This window comes from Ambystoma mexicanum, chromosome 3q, assembly GCF_040938575.1.
Source record: "Ambystoma mexicanum isolate Mex_15411 chromosome 3q, UKY_AmexF1_1, whole genome shotgun sequence".
In the NCBI taxonomy this organism is placed as follows: domain Eukaryota; kingdom Metazoa; phylum Chordata; class Amphibia; order Caudata; family Ambystomatidae; genus Ambystoma; species Ambystoma mexicanum.
The window spans coordinates 34,472,211-34,494,329 of NC_090926.1; the positions used below are offsets into that span (position 1 = coordinate 34,472,211).

Genomic DNA, 22,119 nt, shown 5'->3' on the forward strand with positions numbered 1-22,119 from the left:
GGTCTCATGTGTGTGGTTTGGTGTCTACATGCAGTCTACTTTTGCTCTATTACTAATTGGCTGTTATTCTGTTGTTTTGATCTGGGGTCCAATGTATACCTATTGCCGTATGTATGTCACATGTTTCATCTTGCACCCCTGCTTTCACACTCACAGTAACATGGATATGTTTGTGCCTGTAGTGCTCATGGTTCCACAGGTCTTTAATAAGATTCTGGTTTGCTTCTCGGAATTGGTGGAATTGTTGATTTTGGTGTCCATGAATGGCTAGGTACTAAGATTTGATTGTTTCCTAGTTCATGCATTGTTCTGTAGCATCATATTTGTATGTGTGCACACATTTGTTCCATGTGTACAGTTGTTGATCCTCGAAATTGATTTCACAACATACTTCACAGAGTGGTAGTGGTATACTGCCAGTTACAAGTCTTTTCTAGGACCTCTGCTTGGCCATGTTGTTTTATGTCTAATGGAGACACACAAATTTGCACTTCCAGTGGCACATTCTCACAGTGTTGTTGTGGACCAGAGGATAGACCACAAGTTATCATTGAATGGCACCCATGAGGTGGCTTCACTGTGTGTACTCCACAGGGGCTGGTATTTATGTGAAGTACAATTGCACCGGCTGTGTGTGTGCAGCCTCTCAACGTGCCCTTTGGCCAGCCCTGGGCAAAGGTGGTGCCTCTGGGTGTAGGTGCTGTCCCACCTGCATGTCCACTGCTACACCGTGCCATGTGGCAACATTGTTCAGGACCCATGCAGCCACAATTCATCTACAGACTACTGGTGGTGCATACAGCAACACCCCACCAATGTGGACAAGGAAGCGGAACTGTGACTTTAGAACTCCGAATGTACACTGTACTATGCCTGAGTGGCTACATTTGCAGTATTGTACGTCACCTCAGCTGGTGTTGTGGGGTTCCTGATGGGTGTAATCATGAAGGGAGTCAGTGACTAGGCACTGTCCCCAGTAAATGTTGGCATAGTTGTTATTGTCATTTATTGGCAGGGTATATTGTTCAGTGTGTGATGTGCGTGCATGAGCATTCATACTCACCAATAAGCCATACGTTGCCATGTTTCCCAGATACCATGGCCCGGTGCAGTGGTGACATGCAGAAGATGTAGCTGTCATGCGTGCTGCCTGGGAAATTAGCATACACTTCCATGATGATTCCCTTGGCATCACACACTACCTGCACATTCATGGAGTGCCAGTGCTTTCTGTTCCTGTAGATGTGCTCTGTGAATCGGGGTGGCCATAGCGCAACATATGTGCAGTTTTTCGCACCAAGTACATGGGTGAAGCGTGCCACTGCATAGAAATCCTGCATGACTGTCTGCCTTTCCGCTGCTGTTCAGGGCATATATATGTGCCTGCGCACACATGCAGGTGCTGCTCTGCAGGACAGCACCTGGGGTATACAGTGTGATTGTGTGGCCTGCAATATCCCACCTACCACTGTAGTGGTCCACTGGAATTACCCAGTAGCAACAAAAGGAGTGCAGTCAGCAGTTTTCCGGGGATAAGGCCCTGAGAGCTGATGGTGAGTCATGTTAGGCCATCTTCTCACTCCCTGACAAGGTCAAGGATTATATTGTGGGGAACCTGTACCTGCCATAGACCTGATCATGTGGCAGCCCAAAAAGCATAGTGCATGTTGCGAAGATCCGGGCCCTGGGCATCCCTCCTCCTCCTGCAGTGTCCATGCACGATAGCTCCGAGTATGGCTGGATTAATTGTGACTATTGATGGTAGTTTGGTGTGTATTGCATGGTTTATAGGCATTTGTTCCTATGCACGTTGACGCTTACGCCTGCTATCATGTAGCGTATGAGTTCTGGGATTTGCGTGTTCTTTTTCGCGACCCGACGTTCCGAGTAGAAATCCATGAATATGGTTATATAGGCGTGGCTATGGGAATGCGATTGCTTGGCTGTGTACCGTCCCTCAACACGCCTACATTTTCGTGTGTTCTTCCTCATTCTGCATATTCAGCCCCCTATTTTAGTCAATGTATAGGCCCGGCCCACACTCTGCATGGCGTCTCATGCAAGCCATTCGTTGACTCACAGAGACGTGCCACGCCTGCACGAACTCCATGCTAGTCCCAGGAAAGTCCCGCACAGGTGCTTCCATGAATCAACAAACAAGGTTTTGCGTGCAGATTGACATGAAAATCCCCTATTTTCCCTGTAAATATTTCCAAAAATTGGGCCCTAAGTCTGTAAAGAATCTATATGGAGGATAACACAGGGGCAACGCCCTGGTCTTGGAAGCAAGAGCACGTAGAGCAACAGAGGTTCGAATCCCCGAACTCAGGTATGGTATAAACCGTGTTATAAAAACCAAATTAAATAAATAAATAAGTGGAGAGTACCCACAAGAATGTCTAATTCATTTGTCATCATGAAGTTGTATTTTCTAACAATGGTGCTAGTTCAGTTTGTATGAAATGTCATGTATAAGTCTGTATTTGTACTGCACATGTGCACTTTAATGTCAATGGTACCTTGTTTATGTTGTATTGTCATAATGTTTGTAATTTATATACACTGCTTTCTATTTATTGGTAATAAAATGTCAAGTTTTTAGTTTCCATAAGGCTCATTAATAGGCGCACCAAGTGTCTTAAGATGTATTTGTTTTCCCCTGACACTGTATTTGTGGAAGTGGGCTACGTTTCTGAATTAGGGTCCTTTTTTCTCCCAAGTGGCAAAAGACACTGCCCGCTGAAAACCTGGGATATACGCAGCAGACGGCACTGTACCCAGAGCTTCAAGAACTCGAGGATTTGGTTTGGAAAGCAAAGCGTTAGATTCTCACTTTGCTTAAATAGTATGCCATGAGTCAATGAGACTCAGCTGAAGAACGGAACAGAAGTGTTTCAGTAGCGCCATTTTGCTTGGAAGCGGGCGTTGGAGGATAATAGCTCCTGGGTAGTCCAGAGAAAGTTCTCCCTGGTGCAGGTCTGAAACGCTACCCCAGAAGAACGAGAACACATCTCCATGATGCCTCCAAACGCGGGGAGAACAACTGAAAAGGTGGGAGACTCCTCAGTCTTTGAGAAGATGTGCGATAAACAACAGAAACCTTTGTGGCAATTACCTTACAGGTGGAGACCATTGGTGCCAAGATGGCAGGTACAACATTTTATGGAAAGTGACATCATCGAGGGGAGATGGGTTAAAGAATCTTAGAAAGGATGGTTTGGGTTTCGTGGCAGAACAAAAAGATGCTAGAGGAGGAATTACTCTGGGCTGTTGAAGACTATAAATGTGTGCATTGGGAAGAGCATGTCATTTGCTTTTTGAAACATTGCGCAGTTACTTTTCCATTGATGTTTTGTGTAGCCTTTCAGAAATTACTTGGGCCGGTAGGGGCAATGGTCTACACGGAGAAGCCATCTATCAGAACAGAGGGTGTATGAATGTTCAGTTGATCAAGTCAGAAACAGATTGGGGAGGTACCTGGTCAAAGTAATGGCAATACAGGGCAATGGCATTTGCCTGGGTCGGGCTTTGAAGGACTACATGGAAGTAAACACAACATAATGGGGTTTGTTGCTGTGGTATGAGCTGTGGGGTGGTGGTGGTTGAAGCATGGATACATCTTGGCAGTTCTCTAAAACTACATTAAGAACATAAGACTCGTCTCGCGGATTTTAGTATTCATGCCTTCTGGACTGGAGCGGTGATGGAAGCAGCGCACATGGGGCTAACAGAAGGGGATGTGATGGCCTATATAAGTGGTGGACTCTGTGCTATCGTTTATATAGCAGGGCATGAAAGGTCCATGGTTGGGACTGTTTCGGTATGGATCGATTCCAAACTTAACTGTGATTCATCAACCTTAGAAACAGGTTCTGATGATCCACAGGAAGTACATCTTTACAACGATTCGGACCGGGCCATAAATCAGGCCGTAATCATATATTATCACTATAACTGTTCAACTTCCAGAATAGATAAGTGTAATGTAGATCTGTTAAAGGCCAGAATTAGATTGGCCAGAGCCAAGTATTGAAAAGAGACTTGCATAGTCTTAGTTGGCGATTTTAACATGCAATTAGAACCCCAGAGGCCCCTGGAGAACCTGTTGGAGGATGAAGATGCCAGCTAGGATATCCCAAAGCTGATTGTCCGACTAGCTACCTCCAACGCATCGATTGTCCCTTAGCACCACTCATGTACTAGTTAACTTTGATCTAAGAGTGTGTACTGGTAGAGCCTTAAGTACTCGCCAGATGCACCTTTATAAATGGACACAAATCATCCTGCATAGATTATGCTTTAATAAGCGTAGGTGATTGGCCTATGCTAAAAGGACATGTCGGTCGAGGATAGGTCGGACAGTGATCATCGACCAGTCTGTCTGATTTTGCAATTGAGAGAGCAAACAGTTAGATCAAAGGCCACTGACTATCATTGTTCGGCCGTTGTGGTCTCAGGTAACGCTAGACAGAAAATTAAATGGCGGAACATTGTAGTTAAAATGTTGGAACCAGATATTTATGAAAATATCTTACTGGAACTAGACTTAATATTATCCAGCTACTTTCCAACTAACTGTGTGATTCCCACCTTTGATACAATGGCAACACAAATAGGCACGATGGTCACAAAACTGCAAAAACTGAAACTGTGGTCCACCAACCGTCGGCACACATGGTTTTGATAAGGACTGCCATTTGCTGAAAAAAACATTATAGAGAAAGTCAAGAAAGATGCTCCATGTGACACAACATTCAACTTGCCAGAATTGATGATACGGACCTTATTAAAACCAAAAAAAGTGACTATCTTGAACATCAATGGCAGGGGATTCTGGAAGCAGCAGTTAATGTAAATAGCACAGAATTCTGGAGAAGGGTGTCTTTGGTCAAGAGTGATGATACAAATGAGCTTGAAGGGTGTATTTCAGAGAAGTTGTGGATAACCCACTTCTCAAACCCTACTCGAATCCAAAAAAGAATAGATCGTCTGATAATGAGACTATTTGGTTAGAACCAGCAAGGGACTTTCCAGCATTGAGTTTATCAATGGAGTTACTCGGGAGGGCATTAGAGCAGCAGAAGAAGGGAAATGCTCCTGGCCCAGACTCAATAACAATCAATCTTTTCAAGAGCGTCCCTGAAATATGGGTTCTGGTTCTTTACAATGTATTCAATGCGATATCAGTATCAGGCATGACACCTAGATCCTGGTAGAAAGCGACTATTATACTGTTATATAAAAAAGGGGTCTGGGAGACCCAGGGAACTGCAGGCCTATTTCCAGAATGGATTCCACTGGGAAAGCGAGGATATTGTTAACACATCTAGAAAGTTGGGTCTGCGAGAACAATATAATTAGCCATCTCCAAGGCGCCTTTCGACCTGGCCTCAGTACTGTTGCTCAAGCATTCAGACTTTATATGTTGATCCTGAAATATGTCACCCTTAGGAAAATGCCACTATCTGCTTCTTTTATCGACTTAAAGAACGTTTCGATGGAGTCCCCAGGGCAAAGTTATGGAAGGCATTGAGCAACCTCAATATTCCACCTTCATTGCTTCACGGGATTCAGGGTCTGCATAACAACAACAGTCCCAGTGTGTGCTGTAATTTTGCAGGTTATGTGACGGCCCTGATTAGCATAGACCCCCGGGGTAAAACAAGGATGCCTGCTTGCACCAACCCTGCTCTGTCTGTTTATAAACAAGATCCTTTCTGCATCAGTGCACCAGCAAACGGATGCCCCTAAACTCGGAGGGGAAAATATACCTCTATTGCTGTTTGCGGATGATGCTGTTTTAATTTCTCTAATGCCCGTAGAGTTGCGCAAACAAGTGTCAGCTTTTCACGAGGAATGCATGGACAACGGGTTGACCATTAAGCATGAATAGACAAAATCAATTGTATTTCATATTCCATGTTCGAAGGGCACACCAAGTCTCAGTAATAAGACCGAAGATCATCCTATCAAGCAATTTGAGTCTTTTGACTAATTAGGGATATGGTTCACTAGGAGTGGTAGCTATACCAACCTGGATAAGGCTCTGCTTACGCTGGAGCGACAGAGTAAGTTAATATTGAAATTTACTTTAAAACATGGTAATGGTGCATTTTCCCCTGCCCTCCAATTATATAATTTACAGGCCAGAACCTGTGCTATGTTGGGAGAAGAGATCTGGGGCCATTCCAGTACGACCAGGATGGCTTCAATTGGTTTCTTAAAAGAGCACTGTGTGTACCCCCTAGCACTCGTAATACTGGACCAGCAGCTAATCTCTGATGTAATCTGTGGTACCACTCTTACTGATCCCCCGGTTTCTTCAAGTCTTTTCTTGTCGTGTGTGCGCCCTCAAACCCATGGGTTTATGGTTGCGCAATATAAATGTTATAAAGTAAAGTAAAACTAAAAGTTATCGCCATCTATCCAGTCCATTACTGGCTTCGGTTAAGGACTTCTCCCCACTTAAGTAAATATAGGGAGGCGATTACTGATCTGTCACAAAGAGGAGGGGCCGGAGCTAAAATGGTGTAAACATTTTAGAACTATGTTGAATCGCCTGGAACTTAATGATATCTGGCATAACCCTGAGCATATAGCCCCTTACACAAAACAAATTCTTGCTCAAAGGTATGAATCCGTGCCTCGGGACAGGGAAAGTATTGCCTGCTATGAATCCACAGAAGCAACAGAGTATTGAATCACTAATATAGATTCACGACTACGAAAATTATTTAGATGTCATTTCCATCAGCTATGTCCGATCCCTATAGATAACATTTCGGCAAGGCATTTAACTTGGTGCTTGGGTAGTACAGGTCAATGCCCTGCTTGCCTGGATTTCAGAGACGATATCCTGCACCTTCTTTTTATTTGCTCCTTTCCGCATACTTACATAAGGCTTGCAAGGTCAGATAAAAATATCTTAGACTTGATGCTCCTGGCTTGCATAAAATGGCCATTACAATTAGCTGAAGGGGTTTAGCCTTATATGAAGTTAGCATTGATATCATGAAATGTCAGCTCGGTAACACCTGCTCCCACTGTCGGTCTGCAGCCTCTCTGTTGTGAAGTGAGCATGGGTACACGCTGTCAACCGGTCTTAAGGCAAACAAGATGGCGACGCATTTTAAAGACATAGGGGTTACATGGTCGGGGAGAGGAGGGATGAGCCAATTAATAACCATTTTCTATTAATAGAAAGGTTAACATGTAGATCAGATGTATTAGCAATACACGTAGGAAGAAGGGGATAGTCCAGTAAAAAAACTGGTTTAGAATGAACACATATTATTGAACGGAGTCTAAAAGAAATGGAGAAAAGGTGGCCAGCTGCAGACTTGGCCAAGATAACACTGTTGCCCATGGGGGTATGACGGGGCCTAGAAACCCGGGAGCCATTAAGCAGGCCTGGAAGGAAGAGTATACTTAGGTTAAGCCGCTATGTAAAAAGTCAGACATCCATCTGTACATTATGAAGATACAGAGGCAGCTTAGTAGATCTCACCTACCAGGATTGAATACACTTGTCTTTTCTGAGGGCAGAGACTTATATTCACATGGTAATGGATTTTGTTGAGTTGTTGATTTGTCAAGTGTGAATAATAAGAGTTTGCAGGCCGGATATAGAGGTGCACAGACTCCACTCTTGGATTATGGTTGAAGGTGTGGGAAGGAGCAATTCAATTGGGGTGGTCTGGAAATGACACCATCTGGGGAGGTGTTTTCTGGGTACCAGAAATATCATCAAATGGGAGAGTTGCAACAGTTGAGGTTTTACTGTTTAATAGTGAAAGGTTTTTAAATGATATGGTAGGAGGGGGATGAGGTCACCCCTGCCTTTCATGGACAGGAGAGCATGAGGTCAGCCTCTGTCACTCGCAGACGGGGACAATGGTGACTGATAGGTTACAGGAAGGGCCCTGGAAGGAAGGAAATAGGTCGGTGGTCTACGGGGCAGGCTACAGAAGGAAGGTGGCCAGTGGGCCAAAATGGTGTGAAAAGGCTTGGGGCACCCGAACCAGATCTCCATTCTGCATCCCATGGTGACGCATAGTCCCAGGTAACACAGAGCGATCCATCCATTCAGCGAGAAGAGCCGCTCGTAAGGCATTAGGATGAGAAGGTCCTGACAGGGGGGCAGATGCCTCGGGCCACTGGAAAGTAAGTAGCAAAGTGTAGCACCCATTGCTTCAGGATTGGGATTGGCACAGCGGGCCCAGGGGCGGGGGATCAAGCAGTTCACATGGTGGATGACAGATTGTTACAGGGGATATGTTTAAGAAGCACTCTTAGTTCACTGGTTATTGCTCCACCTCCTTGACCACCCTCTGCCTAGCTCCACTGTGTTTAGGACTCTGAATATATCCAGCGCCCATGTGCTATTGCCTGTCCTGCCCTGGAGTATGTATCTTCTATTCCCCACCACCAGCTGGTCAGTCCCTCATTATCATCCCCTCTCATGTAAGGAGCTTGTTACAGGATTGAACCATATACCATGTTAGTGTTGTAGTTGTTTCTGGTCAAACTAACTTGCTCCCTCAATGAAACACATACAAGTGCATTGGTCTTGAAATGGCAGAAGGCATCTCAAGATGTCCTTCTCTTCCCACTGCACATGCTAGTCAGGGGGATACAGAGCACACTAGTGCATTTTCCACATTGACATTCAATCAGCAAGTAGGCCTGAGTCCAAGAGGCCATATTGGAGACAGGTGTGACGAGGCTGCTGTAACGGACCAGTGTGGCCGGGGGCAGGAGGGGGGCGCGGGTTGCAAGGGGAAGGACAATTGTTGCCGATTTATTATGAATTAAGGGGGTAATGGAAGTGCTCGATATACTGAAATGCTGATAATATGCCTTGGGGAGGACAGCTTCGCTAGGGAACTAAGAGAAAGTGGTTTGTGTGGCCCTCATTTTGAGGGGTATGGAGTGGGGTTTGCAATCTCTCTTTTTTGATTCGCTTAGGGCCAAGCCCAGAGACCAGGCAGTTCATAGTGTGTATGAATGAAGCAAGTAACATGCACAAGATGTCCTTTTTCTCTCTCATCCCTTCTTTCCCCTTGTGACCCTGCAATGCTTCAAAGTGGTGGCATGGACACCAGACAAGCAGTGGAGAGGACATGGCATGGCTTAGTCCCTCTGGGCTCACACACATTCCCCACATCCCCATTTAACTTCATTCAGCCCCCAACAAATTTTCACACAGACCCAAGAGAGCTTTGCTTTGTCCTCATTAGACTGTTGCATTATCCCCCTAAGAGGCTTTGATCGTCGAAGTGAGAAGGGAGGCCGGGAAAGTCGGGTGATTCCAAGTATGCACCAGTTTACACCATTTTGGATGTGTATCACAGGAAATCTTCTGGAGGGCAGGCTCACTGGGTGCGCTTCATGGCCCTCTTCACCCGTTCGAAAGGCCCCCATCCAATATCTCTGCACATGTGGCTTCGCAGCCCTGGTGCCAGCTTTGATCTGCTTGCCATTCCCATCATCTCTGCACATGTGGCCTTGCAGTCCTGGTGCCAGCATTGATCTTCATCCTACTCCTTTTATCTCTGCACATGTGGCCTTGCAGCCCTGGTGCCAGCTTTGATCTTCATCCCATTCCCATTATCTCTGCACATGTGGCCTTGCAGCCCTGGTGCCAGCATTGATCTTCATTTCATTCCCATTATCTCTGCACATGTGGCCTTGCAGCCCTGGTGCCAGCATTGATCTTCATTCCATTCGCATTATCTCTGCACATGTGGCCTTGCAGCCCTGGTGCCAGCTTTGATCTTCATTCCATTCCCATTATCTCTGCAAATGTGGCCTTGCAGCCCTGGTGCCAGCATTGATCTTCATCCTGTTCCCATTATCTCTGCACATGTGGCCTTGCAGCCCTGGTGCCAGCTTTGATTTTCATTCCATTCCCATTATCGCTGCACATGTGGTCTTACATCCCTGGTGCCAGCTTTGATCTCCGTTTCATTCCCATAATATCTGCACATGTGGCCTGGTAGCCCATGTGACAACATTAATCTTCATTCCATTCCCATTAGATCTGCATTGACTTTAAGGTAGAAAAGTCAACGGAAATGAGACCTGGGGCATTTTGATCAAATGATTACCAGGTGTGAGACTGCATCAAAGTGAATGAGAGAATTGATGTTGGCCGAATGTGAGGCAGAGCTCCGAGAAGTTATACCTACTGCATAAAATGCCAGGCGTGTGGATATTATGGTGTCCCCCAACCACCAGCGCCCTTTCCCATGTGCAACATTTTGCTGCAGTGATTTATTAGGGAGTAGCAGGCTAGGGGAGTAGAGAAATAGGGAGCATGAGGGCTGCAGGTTACGGTGCTGGTAGAACATGCAATGTAAGTGGTGGCCACCCATAAAAACACTAAGGTTTAAATGCAGTGAAATTCCCCATGCGATGGGATTCTGGTTTGATGAAGAACTAACATCACTGAGAAGAGCCAAACGATCCCTTAAACATGCTTACACCAAACACCCTTCCCCAGACTCTGCCAAAGCCTTTAAGAATGCCAACAAAATGTGCAAAGCAGCCATCATCTCACACAAAGCCAACACCTACAACACACGCATTAGCAAAGCCGCTTCAGACTCCAAAGAGCTTTTCGCCACCCTTAGGGAATTAGAAAACCCTATCCCCACATCCACCCCCACAAACGTCAGTAAAGAATGGTGCACCACCATCCAAGACGCACTATCAGCCAAAATCACTATGTTACAAAGCAACATTTCCGCTAAAAGACAATCACTAGCAGAAAAAAATACACCCATCCCTCCACCCATCACTTCCTCTGAAAAGACCAATATCTCATTTTACTTTGTTCCAGTCACCCAAGAAATGGTGCTCAACACCTTTTCTAAATTGAAAGCGTCCATTTGCAAAGGAGATAGTGTTCCAGCTAAATTAGTGAAATATAGTTCCAGCAAGTGTTAAAGAAGCCTGGGTTACCCTACTCTTAAAAAAACCCTCACTCGAGCCCATGGTACCCACAAACTATCGCCCAATAACAAGAGTCCCCTTCCTCCTGAAACTCAGACAAAATAGCCTACACGCAAATTCAATCCCATCTCGAACAAAATAAACTTCTAGGGACTAGACAATCAGGCTTTAGGCACTGAAACGGCCCTTCTGGACTTGAAAAACCGCATGGACACCATCAGAGATTCAGGGAAACTGTGTATTCTTTTGCTGTTAGATCTATCCGCAGCTTTTGACATTGTAGATCATGATAAATTATGCACCTCCCTAAACAATGACTTCAACTTCTCCATTGATGCCACCAAGTGGGTCAAATCCTTCCTTGCTGAATGTACCTCTAGAGTGGCCATAGGAAAGGAAGCTGCTGGCCCTATACCAGTACCCATAGGAGTTCCCCAGGGTTCATGCCTCTCACCCACCTTATATAACGCCTACACCAAACTCCTCTTCCTCTTCTCCGCCCTAGACGATATGGGTGTCATCTATACCAACTTTGCAGATGGCACCCAGATCCTCATTTCCATTACAGGTGATTATGACCAAAACTCCCAGACCATCAACAAAATGTATTCTATCATACAAAATTGGGTGGCGCTAAACAGCCTTTGTCTCAACGATGAAAAGACAGAAGTCCTCATCGTTGGATCCCCAAACAAAATAGTGGCCCTCCACTCCGACTACTCCTCTATCAATATTGACGGCACCCTGATCCCCTCCTCAAACAAGTGAAACCGCTAGGAGGATACTTAGATGCCAACCTTACGATGACCAAACACATCCGTATGCTCGCATCCTCTACAGCATATACATCAAAACTCATAGCGTTAAATCAACAATTCTTAACCCCAAACAACTGCCTCACCCTGGCCAGAGCGCTGGTATTATCCAGACTGGACTACTGTAATGTACTACTGGCAGGGATTTCCGTCACCAACCTTAGTAAACTGCAACTCTTGCAAAATAAATCCTTAAGAGCAGTACAAGGGATAAAAAAAACATAAGCACATATCCAAGGCCAGGAAGGACACCCACTGGCTGCTCATCAAAGCAAGAATTATCTTTAAAATACTTTGCATCGCACACAAACGCATCACTAACAAAGCACCGCTCTACCTGAATAATGTTCTAAAAAAACGCGAGATCCCTAAGATCTAACAACAGTCAAAGTTTAGTGACACCCCTCTACAACAACAATAAAGCAGGGGGCAGCAGTTTCTACGTCCTAGCCCCTAGACATTGGAACTCCCTCCCGATCCACATCAAAAAAGAGACCTCCTTCCCCGTGTTCAAAAAACAATTGAAAACATGGATATTTAATTTAACCTATACTAGCACAATACTGAATCACTATTATTGTAATGTTGTTTATTGTCTATGTAATACCACTGTTTTATGTACTTTATGTATAACCAATGCCTATGTATATCAATATTTTCTAAGATGTCTGTAACCATGCCGTGATACCTCACGGTCTGGGCGTGTAACAAATGAAAAAATAAAATAAAATAAATAAAAATAAATAAAAAAGATGTCATAAGTCCAAAAGTATTGTCGTTTTCTTAATTTGAGCGATATTACATGGTTTAGTGGCATCAAGATACTGGGATTTCTGTGTGTTATGTCTCGGGCATTGTGATTGGAGGGTAAGAAGACTAAGAAATTGTAATTGGAGGACAACTGGCTTCGGACACTGTAATTGGACGATGAAAGGCCCTGCATGTTGCGATTGGAAGGCAAGACTTCTCAGATACTGTGATTGGAGGGCAAAGGGCCTCAGACATGGGGCGGGAAGTCAAGAACTCCACTTACAGACGCTGATTGAGATGCGTGAGCCCTCAGTGTTATGCCAGGTGAGAGGTTTAGGAAGAAATTATTGGAAGGTGAAAGTTCTCGCACAATTTGATTGCATTGCAAAGGGCCTCGGAAGGTGTGGTTTTATGCGAGATTTCGCTGGTATCTTTTCAAACTTTTCTATTCTCTTGGGCTTCTGGAGGTTCTAAAGGAACATTTTGTGTGATTCTCACAGTTAGCAGTTTCCAAGCTACTCAATGGCGTCTCTCTGCATTGGCTGTCATTGTGTCCACCCAAAGTTTTTCAATTTTTTGGGATCTACGTCTTACTTTTTGTTGCTTCTCCTTAATATGTTATGCTATTAAAGAACATACCAGCTTTGTTGGCCTTCCACAACTGCTTACCAAATGTGTCTCCATGAACTCTTTTGAACCCAAATCTAATGCGTTTCCCCCCTTTTTCTGTGGAAGCGCTTGCATGCTGCACCTTGGCACACCTTGCACTTATTTCTGCACTGTGTGAAAAGTCTAATGTGGTGTCCCTTTAAATGAGGGCATGTTTGGTCGTGACGAGACGCGTGTCATGGCCGCATCATGTATGTTAATAAAAGGGGCCACTGCAGGCACGTGTGGCACTGCAGTGGAGACCCAGTTAGCTGCAACTCCTGTACTGTCGTCCTTTGGTTTGGGTGTTTGCCGTTTGACCACGGCCTTGAGTCTTGCCTCGATCTGTGAGCCCACAGGGCCGAGGCAAGAGTGTGCTGGGTGGCCCCGGCACTGTAAGCTTAGCTGGTGATCTAGCTGACAGATGGTGCTCCCTCTGCTACAATGGACTGCGCCCGCAGTAAATCCAGGTGACCCTGGAACCAGTGTCCCACTTCAGTGCCGCTGAATGGGGACGTAACATTGGCAACAAGGTGGTCCCGGACCCCCGTGCGGCCTAGTGGTGCGGGCTGCCGGAGGGCTGCTTGGTGCCCTTGAAGGAGCGGAGAAAGGGGGCATGGCCTGAACCTCCCGGGCCCACGGCAGTGAGATGGAGTGCTGTGGCCCAGCTGGAAACTTCCTGCGGTCCCTGGAAGGAGGAGCAGTGAGAAGCTGCGGTCCCTGCATGCTGCTCCAGAACGGAGAAGACGCAAGGCTGAAGAGGCCGCGTATGGGAGATGGCCGAGCGAAGGAGTGTAAGCGGTCCCTGCAGTGTGGGACAGTACCACAAGAGGAGCCGCTGCACCCAAGCCCACCGTGTTAACCTAAGGTGAGGCTGCGGATGTGTGGGCCTCATCCCTCATTCCCATTAGCCCCATAACATCAAGGGGCAGAACCGGAAAGATAGCCCTGACGGGGAGGCTGCTGTTGTGTGTGTGCCCCATCCCTCACCTCCCAGAGGGTCAGGTAGATTGGCGAGGAGGAACCACAGAGCTCCATTGTCCCCATAATGTTAAGAGGCAGAAGCAGAGGAACAGCCCTGACACCCCCAACAGGAGCTAACCTGCACCACAGGTGACTGGAGGCCTGCAGCTCCAAGGCCATACTAACATGTACAAGACACGGGAAGCATCACCCCTCGCGACATCATCAAGGTGCAGGGGCATAAAGATGGCCTGGACAGGCCCAATTGGAGCAGGCCTGAGGGGAAGGGGCGAGTACCGGCACGGGTCTGGGGCAAAAAGGGGTGTCACAGGGGTGTTGGAAATGAGGTGATAATCAGTGAGACAAAGAAGCCGGAAGGGTATCAGCTCCCTCAATGAGTTCTTGTGCGCTCTGTGTGACAGCGTGTTGACCCGGACCTCTCAGGGGGTAACATACGTTGCTGCATCAAAGACCCATCATGAGTGAGGAAGAAAATGATGGCCATGGGGCATATAGACAGAATGGACAACTTGCAACGCTGCATATATTTGATGTGGTGGGAGCACCTGCCAGTTTAGGACCTTGTTGGATGGCATGGGTAGAGAACCTGGAATTATAGGCGGTGGAAGTAAAGGAACGGGCAAAACGGCCAACTCTCCTGTATTCGGCCGGCCCTTCTGTCCAGAGAATATTTAAAACACTGCGGCCTAGAGACCTAACATATGCAGCGGCCATTGACGCACTAAATGCTTACTTTATGCACATGGTAAATTCGGACTATGAGAGATTTAGCATGCGCAGTACGAGACAAGAGGAAAGGCAGAGCCTGGTCGCGTTTCATGGAAGGCTTCGTAGCATTGTGCTGTCTTGTGCCCTGGGTAATTTTGAGGAGGACGAGGTGAGAGCACAAATAATATACGGATGCAGCTCCACCAAGCTGTGCAGCAGGTTCTCAGGGAAGTCTAGATAGAATCCTGGAGCTGAGCCGGGCCCAGGAACTGGGGGAAGTGCACGCATCAGTAATAGACAGCTCGAGGCAGTTCATCAAGCTCGAAGAGCCCTTACAACGGGTGAAGCTGGAGGAGGCGTGTGCCGTGGGCAGATGGCAAGGAGGTAAAGCAGCCAGAAGAGGGGAATGGCCACGGAAGGAGACGGGCAGCATGTATCCCCAGTGCGGATGGGACTTGCTGCATGCCAATGAGTGTCTGGCCAAAGGGCACATGTGTGGCAGGTGCGGAAAAGAGGGTCATTTCACAAGGGTGTGCCTAGCACCGGCACCGGCCAGCACAGGGAGGCCAGTGCCCAAGGAGGAAGGGAGATAAACACAAGCAATGGGGAGGAAGTTGCCCAGAGCCAAAGTGGTCCAAGTGGCAGAGAATCAGAGGCAGCAATATGTGCTCGAGAACGAGGAGGATGAAGAAGATGTGCTCCTCCTGTCCTGAGGCAGTACAGGCGGCCAAGGGCGGCCAAGGGCGGCCACGGCAAAGGATGGGTGCCCGGAACGGGCTCTTCCAGGTTGGACAGTTTGACCCAGGAATATAAAGAGTAGCCACCAGGCCTCGAGCGAACGCCCTAGCCAAGGGAACACTCATGTCGGGGGTGGCAAAATGTTTGCTGTGGGTTACTGTTGTTTAGTAGGGGTGTGGACTTGAATCCACCAAAGTTGCAGGCGGCTTTAGGGCCATCATTAAGGTTTGTTTTGGTTTCGTTATAATAAAGGAGGAATGTAATGTGGTTCCTCTTTAAATGAGGGCATGTTTGGTCGTGACGAGACGCGTGCCACGGCCGTGTCATGTATGTTAATAAAAGGGGGCACGTGCGGCACTGCAGTGGAGACCCAGTTAGCGGCAACTCCTGTGTACTGTCGTCCTTTGTTTTGGGTGTTTGCCGTGTGACCACAGCCTTGAGTCTTGCCTCGATCTGTGAGCCCACAGGGTCGAGGCCAAAGTTTGCTGGGTGCCCCCAGCGCTGTAAGCTTAGCTGGTGATCCAGCTGACAGAGGGTGCTCCGTCTGCTACAACAGACTGCGTGCCCGCAGTAAATCCAGGTGACCCTGGAACCAGTGTCCCGCTCCGGTGCCCCAGAAGTGGGACGTAACAAAAGGGTCTCTCGAGCCTGATGTTGATTGCGGCTCCAGCTCTCAGTCCCTGTCCTGCCCTCAGTATGGGCTGTTGCCTTTAATGGGCTATACTCCAGAATCTCAGCTCAGGGTCCAGGGCCTTTTACAACTGTTATAGCCCGCTTTTACTGGGGTGACATTACAGTATTGTACCATGAAACAAATTATCTGGGATTACAAATCCTGAAGAAACTGTTCTATTTGCATGGAATGTGTAGTTTTGATTTAGGTATTCGTTTCATGGAGGCAAAGCACAAAGAAAGATGCATTCACGTAAATGTATTCTGGGCACAGTTTCTGAAGGTTGGTATTATCCTGTTTGCGCCATACTGATGATAGAGTATACAATTTCAAGGTGAGAGCTGAAGTAGTCCAATTGCATTGTTTTTGTTTATTCATATAAGTTTTCATTTTGTTTCAAGGCCTTCAGTGTGAACTCTCTGCACGTGTTTCACCCTCTTAGATTTAGAGGGCTCTTCAGGAGAGTATCTTGCAGAGTTTGAATTACTTGTGTGTGCTTGAAAGGTTATTTTATTTTCTTCAAATAGAACATTTCCAAAGTATTGGAGTCTTAGAATTCAGAGTCCAGAACGTGACAATCACTGGAACTTAAGGTGTTCATTTCAACCTTCTTTCTCGTAGGATGCGATTGTCCTTGGGAATGATGCAGCTATTTTGGGCACATTTTAAATAAATTGTAAACTTTTTTTATAATTGCATCACTTTTATAATAATGGCTTTGAGTTTTTTAATGCATTTCCTTTAAAATCTCAAAAAACGTGTACTGGAGGGGATTGAGGGGGCGGAGCCTCAATGCAATTGGCACACGAGTGGGTTGGACACTGGTTAGATGATGGGGGACTCTGATTTGCTGGTGGAGAGACCTTGGGCATGTGATTGGATGGCGAGAGGCAGAGCGCCCTAATTGGAGGGCTGCAGGCATCAAACACTCTGCATGGAGGGTAGATGCGTTGGAGACTGGTTGGATGTAAAATAATTAGGTCCCTGAAGTTGGAGGACAATGGACTTCAGACATCTGGTTTAGATATTGTGTTGTGTTTTTTTATATCTCTTTGTTGAGTTCTTGGTAAACAGATAAAATAAGCAACAGCACCCTAACCCGCCCCCCCTCCCCAACCCCATTTCCCGCCTAGTACTCCAGCCCAGTGGACAGTGTGATGTTACTGACACTCTAATTAGAGACTGACACCTAGTACGGAACTTAGCACAGGCACAAAGACGAGGCAGGAGAGGGGTTTGACCTTTTATTGTCTGGTGTTATTGCAGCGCTGACATCCAGGGGGCGGTGGAGAACGGCGTAAAAAACAGGAGAAATAAATAGGAGCAGGGTCCGTGCAGGGCTACGGGCTTCCGGGGACGCTGGGTCTTCAGCACTTCTAGCACTCTGCTACCAGAGCTGTGAATTCTGAAAGAGAGTCAAGGTAGTGGTTAGTAATCGATAAGCAGCTTCTGTGCCTGCAGATAGGGGCAGTGCTGGGTGGGGGGCGATGGGAGCTGGGCCAATGAGATGGAAGAGATGGATGAGCGCTAGGTATTATGGGTGAGTTTGGAAGCACTGGCGCTCCGTTTGGGCAGTGGAGCGTGCTAGGCTTAGCAGAAATGGGAACATAGAGAGAGGTAGTGGCACTGGAAGTGAACTGTATGAAGCTGGCAGTGATATGGCAGGACTGGAATCAATGGGGCACCGCCCCGAGCCCAGGGGCTGAGCTATGGGGTGTTGGAGAGCCCGGTGGAGAGGAGAGGTTCTGATTGGCTAACATAGGTCGTCTGGTTGAGGCAAGACAGGATGAAGCATAGCGGAAATGGCCACAGGCCTGTGCCTCTAGGCATGGGGACATTTGGGGGTTGATGGCCACCGAGGCAGGTGGGCATCAGCCCTCCCATGGGTGCACGCATCCTGCAAACATCGCCACAGTGTGGTGCACCTACTGCAGTAAAGTTCTCAAGGGTTGATAGAAAGTCCCCCTTTGTAAGCACTGTAGACATTTCTTTGTGTGGCAGATGCTACAGTTTTTCCACCGACCCTCTAGAATGAACTGCGACTCAGTGTATGTCAGGGTATCTCAATTGTTAGTACTAGGTTGGAAGTAAGAGGTACCAATGGGGGCATCTTGCAGCACCAACTCCCCCAATGTTGCTAAAGCTCCTTTTGGCTGGTAGGACAAAGTGAACCAAGTCATAACGAAATGTCTGATGAGCTCATTGTGACTGCCTACCATGGATGGACTGGTAGATTAGCCTGGGTAGAGCAACCAATGAAGTACAGCATAGGCGCGCTCTGTGTTTTATCACCATAGGCGTGCTTTGTGTTGGATCACCATAGGCGCGTTCTGTGTTGGATCACCATAGGCGAGTTCTGGTACCTGGGCTTGACCAGTCGCAGGCGGTTTGCCTCCCCTTACGGTGTATCACGGTCACAGCAAGACCCCAAGTGCTGTCTTCATAGGGGGAATTTTCCACATACAATTAACAATCTAATTTAATAACAATAGGCTTGCTATGACCTTTAATCCCTAGCCAAGTTGTAGCTTCTTTATTGACTGGGTGTATAATTATTTATGGCCTCAATTCTCAGTACAGATCGGGGGCCATCCTCACTCCTTTCACACACTTTCCTAAGTGTCTGAAAAAGATGCATCACTGGCAGGGACTGGCCCTGGCAGATATGAGGCAGTCGGGAAGGGGTCAGGGGGAGTGGGGGTGGTAAATGGGGTGGGACTGGTATGATGGAGCCAAGATGGGGTCCTTGGGAGCACAGAAAGTGAGAGCCTACAGAGCGATGTCTGAACCTTTGTGTGTCAATTGTAAAGCCCAAATTGCTTTCTGGGAATACTGGAAGCACACCTCCTCCATATCACAGCATTGTAAATGTGTGCACTAACCTCTGCCCTCCATCTTGTGTCTTTGCCATGAAGGCCTGATGTTGTGGGTATTTGCTTGTTCGGAGCTCCCTGCAGACTGGAATACTTTCAGTGAAGCAGGAAGACAGGTTCTAGACACTGGCCTGTCATTGTTTCTATACCAGCCTCTTGGGAAGATGTTCATCGTCGTGGATGTAAGCTTTCATCAATGGAGTCTATGCAATCCCTGCTATGGGGGCAGTTTTCTTTGTTCTTTTGTCTCTAAGCCATGGACAAATCTAATGAGAGTGGGCCCTCAAGGCTAAGACAATGGCATAGACATGCCATCAAAGGGGTCTGCGGGGTTAATACCCAAGATTAGGGCAGGAAGACCAGCACAAGAGGTATGGCTTTATATAGGGGACAGGTGGACATGTCTGCCAGAGCAGGCTATAGATGCATCCCTCTTGCTGCGGGCTTTTCAAGAACGGAGTTGAACACCTATATTTACAGATACACCAACTCATCCAAGTGCAATTCTGTTCTGGGTTACCCTTAACAGCAAGATAGCATTGCCCAGAATTCTGCTAGAACCAAAGGCCATCAAAATTGCCTTTTTTTCCCAATCATATTTTGTCTTAGCTCTCACTGGGCCCCTAAAACTATTCTACAGATAACTGGTAACAAGGCTACACCGTAAATCTCTTCTCTACTTGCTCTCACTAGTTACAACTTCTCTGTGCTTTACTGTGATCTAAAAGGAAGGAGTGTTCTGGATAATTTGGTGGGTTTCTTGGTTCATCTGGCCTACTAATGAGGTGGGCCTTCTAAAAAGATGCTCTGATATCTTCACAGTATTGTCCGGACTGTGGCCCAGGCTGCTCTATTTAGAGAAGCCTGAGAGATGTGAACGTGGTCCTGCAGTGTGGTAGCCACATTTGTTATGTGTTTGGTTCGCTAGAGTTGATATTATAAGACATAAAGGACCCAGAAGGAGATGTGTTGTGAAAAGGGCAGAGGAGGATAGCTCAGGGGGCAACACGTTTATCTTGGAAGCAAGAGAACGCAGAGCAACACAGGTTTGAATCCTGTTCCCAGTATTATCAAAGATGAATTAATGAAACATTCCCTCCTCGGGATACGTACCCTCCACACCGATCTTGCCATCGCCATCCTTGTCTCCTGCAAGTAGAAGGTCCTTGGTCTCCTTGTCAGACAGCGCCCGCCCATCTTTGCAGAAACCTTTCAAGATTAACCTGGGGAATTGAGCCAGGGAGAATGTGAGGAGAATGCAGGCAGCTTTAGTTCACCATCTGTGGATGCACAGTACACCAGGCAGCACTATCACTGTCCACCATGAGTCTAATGTCACTATCAATAGCTGTGTTGCTAGCTTGACAATCACTATGTGTGTCTGTACTGTTACTCTCTGTCTATGACTAGACTGTCACTAACAATCTTTGCAGCTGTGCTGACAATAACAGTATATGTGCACCTTGTGTAGCACACATGCACCTATCTCTGTGTCTGTCTTACAGTATTAGTAAGTGTGGCTGTACTCTGGCTGCTGTTGTCATTCAAGCTGAGTAGCCAGAATCAATGGGTGTGTGTGTGATTGCAAAGCCCTGATAATCTTTCTGCAGCTGTACAGATAATATCAATCTCTGTGCTGGTGTACAGTGAAAGTGCCTTCCAGTGTATTTGCAGCTGGCGTGTCACCTTCAATCTCTGTAGTTGGAGTGTATTTACTATCTGCATAGCAGCACTGCCACTGCCAGTCTATCTGTGACGGTAATGCCACCATCAGTCTCCATGTGGCTTTAATGCCAGTATCAGTCTCTATGTGGCTTTAATGCCACTATCAGTTTCTATGTGGCTGTACTGCCACTATCAGTCTCTATGCGGCTTTTATTCCACTATCAGTCCCTATGTAGCTGTACTGCCACTGCCAGTCTATCTGCGACGGTAATGCTGCTATTTATGTGGCTGTACTGCCACTGTCAGTCTATCTGCGACAGTAATGCCGCTATAAGTCTCTATGCGGCTCTAATGCCACTATCTGTCTCTGTGTGGTTGTACTGCCACTGTTTGTTTCTGCGCTGCTGCAATCTCTCGCTATGCCTGCCAGTGTAGATGGGTTACAATGTCTCTGCCAATCTCTTTGTGATTGCACTATCACTAACACCCTCTGTGCAGCTCTACTGTTCTTATAAGTGTGCTGCAGTTCTATGAATGTTGGTATATGTCACTCTGTACAATTAGGGTATATGTATGAACTGCATACTGTTTGCCGGTATATCTGTTCTATGCGTCCACACTGTGTTACTATGCGGGTGCACTTTGCTGGTAGTGTACATGTGTGCAACTTACTTGACCTCGCCCTCCTCCATGAAGCCACTGCGGTCCGCGTCTAGGATATGGAAGACCTTCGTGACCTCTTCCTTGCTCCGTTTCTTCAGTCCGAGCTCTGCAAAGAACTTCTTGTGGTTGAAGGTGTCTGTAATTGTGGTGTGAGCAGGTAAAGGAGTGAGTGCAACTGTCTTGTCCTTTAGACTTTCCCGCCCCGTCTCTCAGAAAAGACACTGCACATAGTTCTCTAGAAGCCCGCCATGAGAAAGCATACACTTCCTTTACGGTCGTCATCCCCCATCCTCCATGCCACCTCCTGCACATAGGTTCCACCCCTCTCGCCCTCTGTGCAGCCTCCTGCAGAATGTGCCCACTCTTAGCCAGGATTGGCTCTCCGGATCTTGCAGCAGTGAACACCAAATGTGTAGGTGTAGGACCAGGGATCAGAAGAAGCCGAGTGCAGGCAAAACTTGGAGGAACCGGGGATAGGCTAGTAGTCTGCAGACGATATGAGAGGCCGAGAAAGGCTGGGAGTCTGCGGGAGAAAGCTATGTAGGAATCGGGAGCGGGATGGGGTCTGGAGGAGTCGAGATGAGGCTGGGAGTGTGCAGGAGAAGGCAGAAGGGTATGTAGGAATCAGGAGAGAGCTGGGGTTTGG

The 22,119-nt window shown here is 47.0% G+C and overlaps 1 protein-coding gene across 2 annotated transcripts in view; it reads right to left on the bottom strand.

Annotated features, from left to right (window-relative positions):
* Positions 1-17,503: 17,503 nt before the first annotated feature.
* PVALB (parvalbumin) overlaps positions 17,504-22,119 on the bottom strand; it is a 503,057-nt gene continuing 498,441 nt past the window's right edge. For both annotated transcript variants that reach the window (XM_069653005.1, XM_069653004.1), the window contains exons 3-5: positions 21,483-21,609; positions 20,259-20,368; positions 17,504-17,677 (exon numbers count right to left, since the gene is read on the bottom strand). In XM_069653005.1, the coding sequence (XP_069509106.1) occupies positions 17,649-17,677; positions 20,259-20,368; positions 21,483-21,609 (266 nt within the window). In that variant the 3' untranslated portion in view covers positions 17,504-17,648. The remainder of the gene's footprint in view (positions 17,678-20,258; positions 20,369-21,482; positions 21,610-22,119) is intronic.